The sequence below is a fragment of the Phaenicophaeus curvirostris genome, chromosome 15 (genome assembly GCF_032191515.1).
Source record: "Phaenicophaeus curvirostris isolate KB17595 chromosome 15, BPBGC_Pcur_1.0, whole genome shotgun sequence".
Lineage (NCBI taxonomy): Eukaryota > Metazoa > Chordata > Aves > Cuculiformes > Cuculidae > Phaenicophaeus > Phaenicophaeus curvirostris.
In genome coordinates this window covers 8963725-8980585 of record NC_091406.1, presented here as the reverse complement: position 1 = coordinate 8980585, position 16861 = coordinate 8963725, and the positions used below count along the sequence as shown (strand labels likewise).

At 47.3% G+C, this 16861-nt stretch overlaps 1 protein-coding gene across 1 annotated transcript; it reads right to left on the bottom strand.

Annotated features, from left to right (window-relative positions):
* Positions 1–4908: 4908 nt before the first annotated feature.
* SPINK1 (serine peptidase inhibitor Kazal type 1) lies at positions 4909–9979 on the bottom strand. Its single transcript, XM_069869442.1, has 4 exons — positions 9860–9979; positions 8356–8396; positions 7630–7742; positions 4909–5039 (listed from the first exon to the last, which is right to left on the bottom strand). The coding sequence occupies exons 1-4, from the start codon at positions 9912–9914 to the stop codon at positions 4958–4960; spliced, it is 291 nt and encodes a 96-aa protein (XP_069725543.1). The 5' UTR covers positions 9915–9979; the 3' UTR covers positions 4909–4957.
* Between the last annotated feature and the right edge of the window lie 6882 nt (positions 9980–16861).

The following is a 16861-nucleotide window of genomic DNA, read 5'->3' as shown; positions in this document are numbered from 1 at the left end:
TGTCATTTGATAGAGAGAAATTCGAACTATTACTGTCATTTGACTTGTCTGTAACTGTTCGGAGACCTCAGGAAGTAAAGATCCTGCTAAAAATTTGCAGCTCTAGTTGTCACTATTTGCTCCATGTCTGTGGCTATCATGGTGTTTTCAACCCTCCAGTGAGAAGCATCCACCCTCTTCTTCAGTGATGATCCTGCTACAACCCCACTAAGCCTTATGGACAGTTTATCTGTATCGGTACAGAGCCACTTCTAGCTCATTCCCGTACATTTGCCAAGGACAGCTTTTCCCCTAGGCTTGCTGAGCTGTAGGTTAGATGAAAGGAAATTTGCAGTTTAAAAGCATCCTTCCATTTCAGTAAGACTTCTGCTTTGCAGAGTATTAACACTATCATTTCATACTCAAGTGGGACCAATTGGTATTTGCTCTCTGGCCTCAAGCTTTGCAGTGTAACCCTTTAACATAGCAGTGCTGCCGCGCTCTGCTGGGAAACCTTCATGATGATAAAACTGTTTGATTTGCTAACACTCCAGAAGTCTCCTGTTGAGTTTGTCACTTGTGAAGTGGTTACATAGGTCTACAGCGTAGACCTAACCTGTAAAGGAGGGCAGGCTCTGGACCTCTGCTCTGCACTGAGCACGAATACACCTCTCTCTGCACCTTTTGCAAAGTCCAGGTCCAGGAGGCAGCATGTGGCAGCGTTGTAGCACACACACGTCCTTTCCCAGGCAGCAGGTGGGTTCCCACGAGGTGTCTGCAAAGGGAAACTCTCTTTGCCAACTGACAAAACTGGGTGTCAGCTCCCCTCAAAAAAGTTCTCCTGGAACTGAACAGACCCCATGAAAGTGCCCTCTGCCAGCTGCAGCAAATCCAAGGAAGTCTCTGCTTGTTTTCAGACTAGAAAAACAAATCTGATATGGAAAATGTGGCTAAAATAGAAGCCTTCTTAGTGGAGAATGGCCAGGGAAAGCAGCAGCAGTCTAAGGCAGAACCAATGCTGCCTCTTCCAAAAAGGCCTGAAAACAGGAACATTTTGAAACTACCAGAAATCCAGAGCAGTTTCTCAGCTGCAGCCTTGTATGTCACTGAAGTCCCTTGGTCTACTTCTAATCCTGACTTTGCAGTTTGCTATCATGACATTATAAAGTCAAATACCACCAGTGATGGAAATAGATATTCCTTCCCAGAGAGAAGCTTCAGTAAAGCATTCCAGGAGGCAGAGGGGGAAGGGCTTCCCCAGCTGAATTTTACTGGAATTTTTATTGGCAGAAAAGTCTCAGTTTTAAAGAAACACAGTTTTCTAATCAGAAAATTCTCCCCTGGGCCATCTGTACTCAGCTGTCTGGTTTTCATCACTCTTGTGACATTCCTAAGGCTTGGGAGTACCCAGCGCTGCTTTGGAGGCACTGAGCAGGATAAGACCCTGCTTTGAAAAGCTTCCACCTAAACAGCAAATCCTGGCAAAGAAGTGCAGGAGAGATGCCCCCTGGATGACAGGAGGAGGGAGAGGAGGAGGTGAGGGGTACCATTGCCAGATGAAAACTGCCTGGTCCTCTAGCAGATGTGCTGGTTCTCGCCAGGGCAGGCAGGCTGGGAGCTGGCAGAGGGCTGGGCTTTGTGGGTATCCTGCTCGCTGAGAAGCGCCGGCTGCTGATACTGGCATGGTTATTTTTGGCGTTTCCCCCTTTGTCATTCAAACACTTGTTATTCTGAGCAGTGCTGCAGTGGGGCAGGTGTCACGTCGCTCCATCCCTTCACTTTCCCAGGCAGTAAATGCTGAGCTGCCTGTTTTTGCTGTTCTCTGGGGTTCTCCTCACCCACCGTGTGCCTGTAAACCCGTTGGCTTTTCCTGCTGACCTGGCTGAGCCAGAAGGGAAGGAGGAGGGAGGTGGATGGCTGACCCTTTCCCATGTTTTGGTGAGCCCTGTTTTTCCCCAGCCGCATCTATTAAAACGTGTTCAGGGCTCTCCCAAACACCTGCTGCCAGAAATGTTGCTTTTGAAAGGTGGTCTGAAAGGCCACAGCTATTTAGACAAAGAAAAGAAGAATTGAAGCTGCTCCTGTTCCGCCCATCACTTTCCCTTTTACTCTTTCCCCTGTCCTTGCAAGCTTGCCAAGCACTGGGAACACTATCAGAGACACGGAGGATCAAGCTGGTGTCTCAGAAAAGTCACGTTAGCTGCTGGCGGGCCAGCTCCAGGTTCTGCTGGTGATCAGATGGTGGAGGAGCAGCTGAAATGAAGGACTTCTTCCCCCAGCTTCAGGGAAGAGTCATTATAGGGGTAGAAGATTGTGTTTTGGTGACGATTCTCCTATAAATCAAACTAAACCCAGCTTAGGGGTCAATAAAACACCTTTGCACCTGCTAAAATCTCCTCAGATTTGCCCTCGTTCAAACCAAAACTTGGCATATGGACAGGAACTGTTTCCTTTTGGAAACTTGCCATTGGTTCTGCCTGATGTGTCCCTGTTGTATAGTGCATACAGGGTGGCCCTTGACCTGCTGCTTCCCATAATCTCAAGACTGATACGGACCTTTCTGCAAAATGGATGTGGCTGACATTTAGCAGGAATTCTAGTTCTCATCAGTGCAGCGCCTGGGGTGATGCAGCCTGCGCTCAACCATCCAGCCGACGTGACCTGCTGTTTTACAAGCTCGGTCAGCACCTCACTTCATTGAAGAAATGCTCTTGGCTAATACTGGGTGATGTTTCCCAGAAATGGCATAGGCAGGAAAGAGGTTTTGCTTGGCATAAGCTGGCCTCAGCACAACCTTTCCAGCATTGTCTGGGCGGAAGGTATCAACTTGGATGAGTTTGGAGCTAAGCTGGGTTTAGCCATGCCAGGAAGTCCAAGAACAGAAAGCGACTGGTATGAGTCTCCCCTCCTGTCAGCCTCACTTGCAGAGACCTCCCCAGATAAAAGCTATGCTCCGATTCTCGTGATGCAGCAGAATCAAAAATATCCCAGCTGTGGGAGGCATGCTTCCAGGATCTCCTTTGCGCAGAGATGCTGAAGCAATTTACAGTCCCAAGCCTATTTGGGGCTACCACCTTTAGTGCATTAATTTTACATACGGGCAAAGCAAGTTGTTTTTCATCTCTCCCTCGACCACAGACAGACTTGTTGGCAGATCTGGAAAGAGGAGCCTGAGCCCCCTCCCAGCTGCATCTGGTTGCATTTGAATATTAAGTGAGATCTAGAGCTTTCTCTCAGCTTGATCATGTGGGTTTTTTGTGTTCAAGGAACATAAAGAGAACTCAATGCCATCTTTCTAACCAAAGTGAAGTTCTAAGAACAAAGTATTTGGTTTGTCCAAAATACAAACGGGCATTTTACTGAAGGGTTATAATTCACGGGGAGCCCCAAGGTGCTTCAATCCCTGGCCCCAATTGGTTGTCCCAGGCTGGTTTGGTCTGACTTGTTAAAATCCTTTGGCACAAGCAGCAGGGTGACCAGCTTTCTCAGGAAGAGGCAGCAGCACTGTGCCAGGCAGATACATCCCCATCCCTCCAGCACGGGACCTGGGGGCAGACCCTCCGCATCTTGTCGTAGAATCAGAGAATTGTAGAATAATTTGGGTTGGAAGGGACCTTAAACATCATCTAGTTCCAACCCCCCTGCCATGGGCAGGGACATCTCCACTAGATCAGGATGCTCAAAGTCCCAACCAACCTGGACTTGAACATCTCCAGGGATGGGGCAGCCACAACTTCTCTGGGCAACTTGTTCCAGAGCCTCACCACTCTCATAGTGAAGAAATTCTTACTTATGTCTAGTCTAAATCTGCCCCTCTCCAGTTTATACCCATTGCCTATAGTCCTATCCCTCCAAGCCTTTGTAAACAGTCTGTCCCCAGCTTTCTTGTAGCCCCTTCAGGAACTGGAAGGTTGCTCTAAGGTCTCCTCGGAGCCTTCTCTTCTCCAGGCTGAACCACCCCAACTCTCTCAGCCTGTCCTCGTATGGGAGATGCCCCAGCCCTCTGATCATTCTTGTAACCCTCCTCTGGACCCGTTCCATCAGCTCCATCTCCTTCTTATGTTGAGGATTCCAGAACTGGAGGCAGTACTCCAGGTGAGATCTCACAAGAGAGGAAAAGAGTGGCAGAATCACCTCCCTCATCCTTGCAAACTCCTCTAGATGGAGAATGAGGTCCTGCCCGCGTCTCCTCGGGAGGGTGAGGGATGCGGTGATGCTGAGCGCCCGTCTCCCGAGGAGACGCGGTTCTTCCCGCATGTTCCATCCAGGGGATTTTGCTGAGCGCCTTCCAGCTTCCTTGCAGAGCTGGGAAGGGTCCAGGGCCGCTGCCCCGGCTGGTGGGACCCTCTGCGGGCTCAGCTCCTTCCTGGACTCAGGCACCAGCGGAGCAACAGCGGCCTCCAGCGCTGAAACCTCCTCCCTTTCCTCCACCCTGCCTGAGGAAAATAGAGTCATCTTGGTTTTCCGAGGAGCTGCGACCTGCAGAATGAAGCTAAGGCTTGGTGGGTCTTGGTACATGGGGACTGGCATATGGATAAGGCTGGAGACAGGTCAGTGTGGCTTGTTGGACTCTCCCTCCTGGCTAAAGTCCAGGAATAAGGGCTTTAACCCCTGCATTTAACAAATGCATAATAATTTCAAGTCACAAGAATGCTAAAATCTAGCAGTTGGGTGCTGAAAGTTTAGGAAAGGAAAACAAAATTATTGATGCAAAAAATGTGCCTCTTCATTATGACAAAACTTGGCTCTCTCCTTGGACATATCCAGGTCTTGCCCCTAACTTTCTTGCAGGTTTTTATGGGCATTACGCCATCCCACCCCCTGTTTCTTTCCTGAAAAGTATTTTAAATGTCAGGGAAAGGGGTCTGCTTTGTGTGTAAGAATTCTCACTGCGAGCATGGCAATGCTTTCAGTTTATTAGGAGTTTGTATAGGTGAGGGTCATCTTTGTGCTATCTTCTCTGGAATGGTTGCACCTTTTAGTTTTCAGCGAAGTTGGCGTGTGGGGAGTGGTTTTTGCAGAGTCCCCTGTTCTTTATGCGCACATTAGTGTTTCTTTTCCTGGAAGAAAGGTTAAAAACATTAGAGGATGCTTTCAGGTCCCTGACATAGAGAAGAACCCGGCTCAGGGAACAAAGAAACAAAGGGAAATACTGCTTAAATAATCATTCAAGTGTTATTCACAGTAAGTAAGGCCACATATACTTGACAGAGAGTTCAGGGTTACCATGGACATGTGTTAATTAATTCCAGTAAGCTCAAGAGCTAGTGCTTCCTGACACCTCCTGATGGAATAATTCACCTCTGTGCTGTAGGATGGCACTAAGACACCTTTAATGCCTGCCTGGCTGCAGATGATAAAGGTTATGACTTTGTTTTGTGGGTTTTTACAGACAAATGCCTGCCATTGTGTCTTGCTTGGGCTTGCTCCCAGCCTCCCATCCTGATGGCTTCTGCAGCAAAAGCAAGAAAAATATTAAAAAGGCACCTGCAAAAAAATTATAGCTATTTTTTGCTCAGTAGTGGACCTAATAACTCTGAATTGTTCAATTTTTCATGTGGAATCACAATGTTGTTCTCTTTGGAAAGACAAACCAATTTCTCAAGTGTACAGACAAATTCTGGTAAAATGATTTTCAAGCTCTTTTGTGTTTTGCAAAAAGCATTTTGCACGCTGGTCACATTGAAGTGACCAAAGGCGACAAGCGAGACATCGCTGCTGCGGAGACCTGCCAGATGCTCTTGCTGTAGTTACTCCCAGACACCTTGCAGGCCTCCAGTTCTTGTCAGACTGGTAGCACACATAAAACTGCAAATTATTACTTCATCCTACCTCTTGGCTACTTGACTTTTCCCCATGGACCAAAGAGTTATAGAGGAGGATGCTCCATTTATCTCTCCCGTGAGACACTGGGCATCAGGCAGCTTCACAGTCTGGATGCCTGGCGCAGATAACCCTGACGAGGAGGCTGAGCGGATGCTATTCCTAACGGCAAAACTTCTTAGCTTGGGAATGTTACAGAGGAGCAGCAAGGCTTGGGGCTTTAACCCACAGGAGCAGCACGTTTCTAGTTGCAGCTGCTCAGAGCTTGCACAAACAGGAACTTGAAGAAGTTCAGGGACACAGCGATTGTCAACACAAGGCGGCCACCAGCTTCTCATCATCCCTTCCCTCCCCTGACTCGTAGCTGAATCTGGATACACTGCCATCTCAGTTCTTTTCTTGTCTGTACTCCAAAAGTTGCCTCCTGTGATGACTGAGGTCCCCCATCACCTCCAAAGCCATACTTTGTGCCAGGAGGGACGTGGCATCCTTAATTCCACTTGGCACATAGCCTAGCTGGCTTTGAAGCCTTCCTCACTCCCTTTACCCTGCTCTTGGTTCATGGCCAAAGCCCTAATGATGTTGTGTCTGACGAACCTCCCACCCCCATCTGTTGCACAATGCAGCTGACAGCTGGTGCTGGGCTGCTGGCTTCCAGCATGGTCATTACCACCCTGCCATGCCGTGCCGGGTCATTAACTGTGACGCCTTTGTTCAGGAGATCCCACTCAGCGTGTCTCTGCCTGACTGCACCGTCTTTGGCCTTAAAGTGTAAAACCTGCATTTAAAGCAGGTCAGGAAGAGAATTTGGGGCAGCAGCCTGGGCTAATGAAGGAAAGAGGGGACAACTACTCCATCAATTCTTATCCAGACTCTTATTCCTGGTAATTTGGAACCTGTTCCTTGTTACTCCAGAGTTAGATGGCAGCAGAATTTGGCTTCACAAGCCCATTCATCCAAGGATAGGAAAGCTGGAATTTGAGCTTTTATTAGAGAGGTCTTTGCTGATAACCTCATATTACTGCTTCTACCAGGTAAAGCCATGGGTGAAGCTCCCTTAGCTCCACATGCTGAGGCACCTGGTAGCAGATAAGAATCTCACCAACAGAGATTTTTGAACCACCTAACAGCATCAAGTTGGAAGTAATTCCTTCCTTCCCTCTGTCTGACACAGAGCACTTGCCATGTATAAATATACTAAAAACTACCTAGGGCCCAAGCTAGATGAAGTGAATCAAGTCTTGCCAGAGATATTGGTAGCATTTGGACCTGGCCTTCTGCTAAATCAGTGCAATCTGGCACCAGCACAGATTAAATATAAGGCTAATTCTTAAAAAACCTAGAGCAAATGGTATCTTTTCCCATACAGAGAAGATGGAAAGCAGAGCTCAGCTATAAATTGCTGGGTTGAGAAACCATAGTTTTTCCTCAGCCACCACACAACTGAGGTCACCTGGAGAAATATTTTTCTGCCTGCATGCTAGATTGGGGCAGACTTTGAGGACTTTGCCATTTGTCTGAGTTCCCGGACACCCACAGCACAGTCGAAGCAGTTGCTGCAGCTCCAGCTGTGGGGAGATTTTGGCTGTGCAGTGTCTGTTTGCGGGCAGATCATGTGCCGCAAGCCACATGGAACGAGACCTGTTTCACAGATGAGGTCCACGTGCTCAGAGTGGTGGGTGCAGCATCTGCATAGGAGCACAGATTCATGCCAGATGTGCTCCACCCAGCTGCATGCAAACAGCTTTCTTTGTAGGAAATCCCAGACCTATGTAGTAGCCCTCCTTATGCGTGATATTTAGACTGGCGGGAGATGTGCATACTTACAGGTTCTGAGCACACAAGACACACTCATTGCTGTAGACGACATTGTCCGTGCCACAGATGGGGTCAAAGATCTTTGTACAACCTCCTTTTAGATCATAGGTGCCACAAGACGCCTGGAGACACAAGAGAGTAATATTGAAAATATTAAACATGCTTCCAGTTTACCAAAGGAGCTTGGCATTCACCGAGAGGTGCACAGTTTGTGTATCTTGAAAACCCATCCCAGCTTGCTGAGAGCTCTGCTGTGAACTCTCAGAAACACTGGGATTACCTATCACCCTGCTGTCTCTTGGCCAGCTGAACTTCACCTGACACTCCTGCACAGCCTTAGGGGTGACAATATTGAGTAAGTGATGCTCTACGGAGAGTGCCTGATCATGTTATTCCTGGTTCTTATTTTTATGCCACGACGATATCTGCCTTTGCACTTGCAAGCCAGAGAGTAAGGGGAGCTCTGATCTTGTTGTCCAGTAACAGCAATATTCAGGTCTTTATTACAGTTTTCCTCCACTGAGTGTGGGGAAATGCAGTGGGAAACCAGTACCAGGATTTTGCTGAGGCAGAGCAGGTGGAAGGAGGTTTCTAGGCACTGGTATCTTTGGGTTGCCAACCCAGCAGCTCACTTTACTGTGCTGTATTTAGCAAATCTGGCTCCCCAGTGGACGGGTTAGTGCTGTCTCACCAGAGCTGGACAGTCTTGTGCTATACAGAAATAGGACACTTCACCTCTGTCCCTTCGTCAGCAGCTCCATCCATCTCAGCATTTCCTAGAGAAAAAGAGAAGATGCCTTAGTATCCATCATGGGCTGGTTGTAGAGAGACCTACAACAGATGCTTTAGCCTGAGGACAGGGAACTTTGTCCCAACGTTTTCTCCCCTTGGATCTCCCCCATCTTGCAGCCAGGCCCCTGCCCGCATCATCTTCCTCTTTCCCCTGGCAGAAACATTGTGATGGTGCAAGGGTCCCTGTCAAGATCAGATGCACATCTAGTGCCTTTCCCTACAAGCTACCAGGAAACAAAGATGGCTTTTGTTATCTCTCATCACTTGTTCATTGGTTATTGAGAGACTCCTGCTGATGCTGGACAGGTGCTGGAGTAAACGCCGGGTGATTTTTTCTGGTGTCAGTGGGTTTGTACCACAAGGAACTAAAGGAAAAGACAAGCTGCTAAAGGTCTTTCCTGAAAGTAGAAATGGGAGGACTCAGATCTCACAGCAAAGCAAGTGGGAGCAAGATGTGACTTTGGATGGCTTCGCCATGGAGAAGCTGGCCCTGAGCTGACAGCTGGGATCACACGGGTGAAACGTGGTGGGTGTATTTTGAAAAACGAACTAAATTTGTTCAGCAAAAGCTCTTCAGTACTGAGAAGACCACCTTGGGTTGCCTATAGATTCAGAATTCATCTACATGGAGGATTTAGGCTACATCTAAAGTAGAAGTGTGGCCAAAGAGTAGTAGGTCTGTAGAGCGAAATCATTTGGTGCTGAGGATCCGAGAGCCACACAGCTCAGGGTTACAGGGATTCTACCTTGGAGTAGCACCAGTCCAGACCCGGGGGCAGTAACTTAATACACACTCATTTCTTCTGAAATGAGTCCAGAGTTTGTGCTCAGAGAGCTTGGCAATGGCAACTGCCGTACATTAAATGGGATGATGAAGGACTTGTTTCAGAAGCACCCTCCTGTTCTGAATGAGCCCACAAACACAGAAATCCCTGGTGAGCAGGACCTGAAAAGCAGCAACAGCTCATGTTCTCATCTCTCTGCACCATATGGGATTTTGAAAACACTGTTGGCTTAAACATTGACTTTGGTTGTGAGAGCTGCATTTTCCCTTGCATAGATGTGTTTCTTGCCTTCTTGGGTTTGCTTTTATAAAACCAGAATAACATCTATTCACCCTAAAAGAATTATGCTGTTCTAGAAATCACCTGCTCCAGGCTGAATCCCAGCCTTGAAGGGACAGTGCCAGCCCAGCAGATCTGGTCACTTTGGAAGCAGCTGCCAAGGACTCTTCTAAAACCTTCGCTTTAAGTTTGCTCACAGACCACTTGTTTAATGCATGTTTCCCATTGCATCAGTCTCTGGGGAGCGCTCCCTTTGCCTGCCCAAGGGCTGGAGCAAGGTCCTAGCACCAGCTGGCGTTTTCCCAGGCTCACCTTCCCACCCTGCAGATCTGTAAGCTTTAGCAAGGAGAGGAAATGGTTCCCAAACAAAACATTGCACTCACCTTCGTAGCAGCAGAGTGCCAGGGAGAGAAGCAGGAAAACAGCAGTTGCCTTCATGGTTAAGATGATGCTTTACTGGGAACAGCAAAGAGGAAATGGGACACCCCTCTGGATCTCAGGTATCCTGTCTCTGGCGGTCTATAGTGGGACCTTTATACCTTTCCCATCTCTGGCACCACCATGCAAGGCCAGCTCCACCCCTCCGTCTTGTGATGACAACATTCAAAGTACAGGGACAAATGGTTCATTGGTGTATGCAAGGATGAAAGCCTCCCCAAAGCCAATGGAGGTAACAATCCTTATCACCAGCAAGAACTGGAGCCACCTCTCAGGTGGGGGAGACAGCCTTGGGGCTGCACTGCAAGCTGGGAAAAAGCAACTTTGTGCAAGAAGCAGATTGGAGAAATAGGCAGGATGGCAAGGGAAATACACGTTAGCACAAGTAACGTGGCTTTGATTAATGAAACTGCCACTTGCAGGGCTCTGGGTGAAGACGGCTTTGGTCTACACATGCATTTCCTAGCATGATCTGCAGAGCAGACCTAGGGTGTGGCAACTCCTCTTCCCTCTCTTGACAGATAGGAAAGCAGAACACAGAGAGCTTGGATGTGCCTTGGGCTTGCTTGTGGCTGCACATTCAATGCTGTTATTTTGACTGCATGTCTCCCTGATTGCAGGCAGACAGTTGAATTGAGTTTCTTGGGTCAGGTGCTGCTTCCTTCCCCTCTTCCTGCCTGCAGTTTGGAGTAAAACCTGGGGATTTCCTACGTTTACTCCACCAATGGTGCATTGCGGAGAATGGATCAGTCCCCAGGGTATTAGAAGGATTAATTAATGTTTCTAAAGCACTTTGATATCTCAGCCATAAATCACTGGAGAAGTGCAAAGCAAATTATTACTAATGGGGGCTTATGACTCAAAGACAGATTTTTAATTAGCGAATGGGAAAAAGTCAATGCCAAGAGCAATTCAAGGAGCTGTTTGTGAGACAGAAATTTCAGCTCAGTCATCAGCTGTTCCACTGTCCAAGGGAGACCCCAGTCCAATTGTGGCTCTGGAGGACACTTTCCCCTGCCAGAAACATCCCTCGTGAGTCTAGGCTTCCAGCTCCTCTCCCTGGGGTGACCTGCAACCTGAGGTTAAAAGAACTGTTCTTAATAGCATCTGTTATTTTATTAACTGGGATAGTAAAGCTGGCATTGGATATGACCCGCTCAGCAGCTGTTAATAGCTGGGCTGGGTGCTTGGTGGACCTCCTTGTGTAAGCAACAGTCCTTTAGCGTGTTTGTGTGGTATTATCACCCTCTGAGGAGCAAGGGAGGGAGGAATGATTATTTTTTATAACAGCTGAAAGAGGTTCATCTTGAGCAACGCTGTCCCCTGTTGCTCCTCCAACACACCTGCCAGCTTTGTAGTGTGACTTAAGCCAGTAGGTGCCAATAAGTGCTCTGGTCTCCCTTCTTGAAGCTGCAAGGGGACTTAGCAAAGGTGTTTACAGTTATATGCCAGGGCAACTGGGGAAAAGATTTTCCTCTTCCATTTGTAGCACATGTAAATCAAGCAGTGCTGAAAAGAGTTTCTCTGGTTACCCTTGTTTGGGATGTGCCTACTCCTGGCAAAGCACATTTACACATTTTTCAGTTTAGAGATCCTCGCTGCAGCCAGGAAATGTGGCAGTTTTGATTGTCCAGAAACAGAAACATCTTTCCTCAGATTCTTCAGAAACATCCAGGCGCATTTCCAGACTTGAGTTTGATGGGTAAATCCTCAATGTTTATGAGAGTTGCTCTGCAGATGGGAACTGTGTTGGCTCCTGGGACATTTCAAATGTGTGTAATGCCATGATTTTCTCCTTTCCTTTCTGCACAAGTCAGAGGCATTAAAGCAGAGGCAGGCTGTTGACTTCCCCTGCCTCCTGGACACTTCTCTCTTCATCTTTTTATTGCTTGGGCTCCTGATAGATTTGAGTGATTTGATTTCATATTCCTAACCTCTCCCAATGTTGCATGGCATTAGTACTTTACCACTGAAGCAGATCAAAGAAACTCCAGATTATGCAATACAACGGACTGAACCTAATTATTCCACAATGAATTGAGCCAAACCAACTAATTCAAGGGCAGTTGCGCCTGCCAAAAGAAGAATCCAACTTAGGCTGCTAATGGTGCTGCAGCTGAACAGCAGTCACACTGGTATTTTAATGCAGTTCTCAGTTAGCAGTTGCCTCTCCTTTCCCAGAACCTCTACTGACATCTGTGTGTTTATGAGATGTCTTCAACAACATGGGATTTCAAGGCTCCTCTTCCCTGATTGACATCTATTCTGCAACCTTCAGGAAAATCAAACAGAAACGCTTAGGGCTTATTTGACTGGGGAGGAATGAAAAAGAGCTGCAAACTGCTATTGTGCTGGATGCTCCTGGTAGAAGGAGCAGGGAGATGTCTTCAGCAGTGTGGGCTTTCTCAGGATGTGTCACCTTGTCAGAGCAGCATGTTCCTCCAAACACATCAGCTGGAGGAGTAGAGAGAAATGAGTCAGGCGCTCTGCCAGCCATGCTGTGTGACTTGCCGAGCATGGCACTCATTGCGGAGAAATGGAGAGGACAAGCAGGCCCCAAACCAGGTGCTGGTGTGGGATGGCTTTCCCTTGGTCTCCTTGTTCAGTAATGGTCACCACACATGATGTGGAGCAGAGGACCTCTGTGATTGCTGATGTTGTCTTCTCTTGTGTTCTGGAAGGCACTCAAAGAGGAAATCAATGTCACACAAGAAATCTGGGGAGGGGATGGGGGGTAAGGAGGCAAGCTGGACCTGCAGGTCTGCCTCTGGGTGGAAGGAAAAGGTGATCCTTCTTCTACAACAGGAATGTCAGCATCATCTTTTGGCCAATCTGAGTGCTTTCAAGTTTCATTTTCTTTCAATAATAAAGTGTTGCAAAGGAATACAACATTCTATTGCAGAGGAATGAAATATTTGGGAACCTAACTACTTCCCTGCAGTGGCCCATCCACAACAAGCTGGAGGAACGCATGTTGTACAAGGGCTGGAATTTGGTTTTTGTGAAGATTTGATGTACAGGGGAAAGCCACCAGTGCCCTGAGAAAAATGCAACAGAGTCACCAGTCAAAAGCATTAAAAAAATCATAAACCAGACCCAGATGGTCATGAATCACAGCTTAGAAGCCACAAACAGTTATTAAGCCTCTTCAAAATAGTGGTATTTACCAACAGGCTGGCTTGGGGTGCTTCACATTTCCCAGGTTTCTTCTAAATCCATGAGAGATGATGGGCAAAAGGAGCAAAGCTCCCCTTGCAATGCTGGCACCTGGGAATTGGAGAGATAGCAGGGAGATGTTGCAACACGTAGCACAATCTTGTGCTTCCTGAGGTGCTGGGGTTCATGGGAGTTCATTTGCTGGTGAATAGAGGAGAGGAGTGACCCTGTCCCATCAGTGTCCCAACCTCTGCCACCAAGGAACTGCTGGACAGCCAAGACCTGCACCATGGCCCTGTGCTGACAGCGTCCCTTCCTGAGCCTCAGTGCCTTGGTGGAGGTTGTGTGGATTTTCCTTGGGACACATGAAGGGAATGCATCTTTTAGGGACGTGGAAGAGGAACCTGGGTGCTCAGGATGGTCAACAAGGCAGGTAAGGGGTTTGCTGCTGCCCTGTGATAGGTAGGATCAGTGGAGGCTGGAGAAGGCTGTCACAAAAGGCAGTTCCCAAAGTGTTCCAAGCTCTCTCAGATCCAATGAGCTGTTTTTGTTGCATTTAAAGGCTAAAAATCACTAAAGCTTTGTTATCTGCTGGGTTTGGCAGGCCTGGAGCTTGCAGGTGTGCCCAGGACCTTGCCTGTGTTATCCACAATGGGTCTGAAAGCAGTTGGTATAGACAGTGTAGAAGAGCAAACCCCATGCAGCGGTGAGCCCACAGAGGGCAGGAGGTCATCGGTGCATGCAGGAGCCTACAGGGAGATGCATCTGCAAGTTGCTGGAAGGAAAGGAAATGGTGCAGCTGGATCCATTCAAGCGCGGGAGACAGAGCAAACCATTTTGCATCAGCAAGGTGAGAGCTAGCTTATGGGCAGTGATCTGCTCTTGTATCCAGGGGATACTGCTCAAAAGCTGGTTTTTTTCCTGCAGGAAAAAAAAAAGGACAACAATAATTTAGTCCATAGTGATTTTTTTCTTGGATTCTTTCCCATTAATGCTGAGAAAGCTTTTTTGTTGCTCTGGGTGCATGGAAGATATTGAACACTGACAGTTTAGGGAAAGGGATTCTGTGAGTAGCTGCTGTGAAAATATCGCTTATTTTCCCCAGCAGTAGAAAACTCTGTGGAGCCCAGGATAGTTTAGCAATTTGGTTTCTCATCTGCCCTGAAAACATTGCCCCTGGAGCCTCTGGTTTCTGGGGAAGCAGCTGAACATAGATACTGGGGAAAATTAACAAATGATCATTTCTACTTTTACTAAAGCTTCTGTTTGTTATCCTTCAGCAAGGGCAGTGCTTCCATGATAGTGACCTTTGAAAATCTGCAGGCATTGGCAGCTTTGCCTGAGGATGAGTATTGCTGACAACAGTGTCTGAAGACAAAGACATCACATAAATCACAGCTTACTGAGTTGTTCAGAAAAGGCTGTGCCTGAATGCCAATCAAATGCTTGCTGAGGAGGATGAACGTGCTGGGGACAGGCGATGTGTTTGTAAAGATTACTGGCTGAAACTGGCTGGGATGCAATTGCACAGCCAACGTGGAGGTAAGTTCCCAGCCCAGCTGCTGGTCTGTTTGCTTGTGCTCTCCCACCACTGCAGTGACACCAAATTCCATGGACTCTATCCATGGAAACCCTTCCCTCTTCTGCTGTGGCTTACTGGGTGATGGCACGTGGCTGGTGGGAATACCTGTGGGTTGTATTCAACTCTGGTCACAGCAGTGGCCTTGAGGCTCTCTCTGTTGCAGATGGGACAGCTGCTGCCTCCGGCTGCAGAGACCATCCACCCCAGAGAGATCCTGGATCAGAAACAGCGCAGGAGGTACTGATGCCTGGCAAGAGCTTATTCCCTGGTTGCTTGTTCCCCTCTCTTTGGCTCATGTGCAGGATCTCCATGGGCTGTGGAGGCAGTGGGAGCACGTAGGCTTGGTCGCCCAGAAGCTGAAACACAGAGCTCTTCTCTTCCTGCTTTCTTCCCTTGCATTATTAGAAAAAACATTGCTTTCCCACTCCTACAGAAAATGCCAAAAGCAAAGAATTCCTTCATGAAATTGCTTCTTTATTAAATCCTATCTGCCTCCCACCTCCACATCCGACTGTCCCTGTGGCTGCCAGAGAGATCCACAGTGAAGTAATTAAGCACTGTGGCCAATAATTGGGCAAACATGCTTTTTAGTCTTGTCCAGCAAGGCATTCCCCTTTTTTCCAACCTTGAAGCTGCACCCTCTGCCTACTCCCTCTTACACACAGTGGAACAAGATGTGAATTATACGGTTTATACCTTCTTTTCGGGGTCACTGACTCCTGGAGGATGAGCTGGTCTAATCTGACCTTCTGCACAGCTCATTCCAGCTCTGCCCCTGCCCCCCAGGACAGCACATCCTTTGTCCAGGGTTGGATCTTGCTCAAAAGTGTGAGTGTGGTAACTTAACTTAACAAAGAGCTGTGGAATTAACCATTCTTGATAAGGACTCCGGATGTCTATTGCCCTGTCCTGTTTGAATAAATGATCCTAGCAGTCTACACCTGTTGTTGCTTTGGGATTTTCTTTCCCTCAGGTGTGTTTGAAGTGATCACATCTGAAAAACAACTCTATAGAAAGTTGGATCAAGTCCAAGCAGACTCTGGGCACATTGGCCTGGCTGCAGAGCTCGTGCAGGGAGATGAAGAATTGGCTGGATCACTGGGAGAAGAAAGAGCCAGAGCCCTCCTGAAGTTGCATGGCAAAAGGATGAGAGGCAGCAGAAATAAGCTGAAGGAAGGGTTATCAAACTAGATGGTAGGAAAAAACCATTCACCATGAGGGTGGCCAGACACTATTGCTGGACCGAAAACGCTGTGGAGTCTTTATCCTTCCAGAGGTTCATAACACGTCTGAATGAGCTGGTATTTTCCACAGAAGCTTTCCAGCAGCAGAGAAGCAACAGTCTGTCCCCTCTGTGGTCCTTAACTAACCTTATGTCCCCAAGACTAGGAGTTTTTTTAGTGGACGTCTGAAACACAGAATGTATTCACATTTTTTCTTAATTTCTTGAAAACATCTTGTCAAAATTTTTGTCAAGTATTTATAATACTTCTCATCGCTTTGTAAGCCAGTTGATAAACAATAACACCAAAATGTGAATGACTTTCATCACAACCCCAGAAATTTCCCCAGAAAAGGAAAAGTAATGCAAACTATGAAATAAGGCTTTCATTTCTGACTTTTTCCTGCTAACTATGGAGAGTTTTTAAAATGACAAGTGTTCTTTTTCACAGGCTGATAGAAATGAGATTTTGGGAGGAAAAAGAAAAAAAGTAGTTGATATGGGCTAGAGTAGGTGATAATGTTTTTGTTGCTGGACTCTGATCCTGAATATATCAAAAAGGGAAGAAAAAAGCTTAGCAGAGGTTGGAAACACTGAGCTTGTTTCCAGAGATGGCTTTTCTTTGATGCTGCGCTGCCATGAGGCACTGTAAGACCCGTGCTTGCCCCATTCATAAATTTTATTCTTGGTAAGCTCATACCCTGCCAGCATCTAGAGCTGCTGCTGGTTGCTTTAACCGTAATAAATGTGTGCTTATTGTTATATTAATTGTTTTTATCTGCTTCTCCAGTGTGGAAAAACAATCCTCCCTGACCCCACCTGTGTGCCACACCTATCTGGGTAAAATCTTCCCAAAGCTGGTAAACGGGTGGTCAAACACTGTTGATAAACTTTAACTAACTGCTATTGACCCTTGGATTGGGCTGTGATTAGGTAAGGCTCAATTAACTCTCCGCTCCTTTTCTAATGACTGCTCAAACTCAAAGA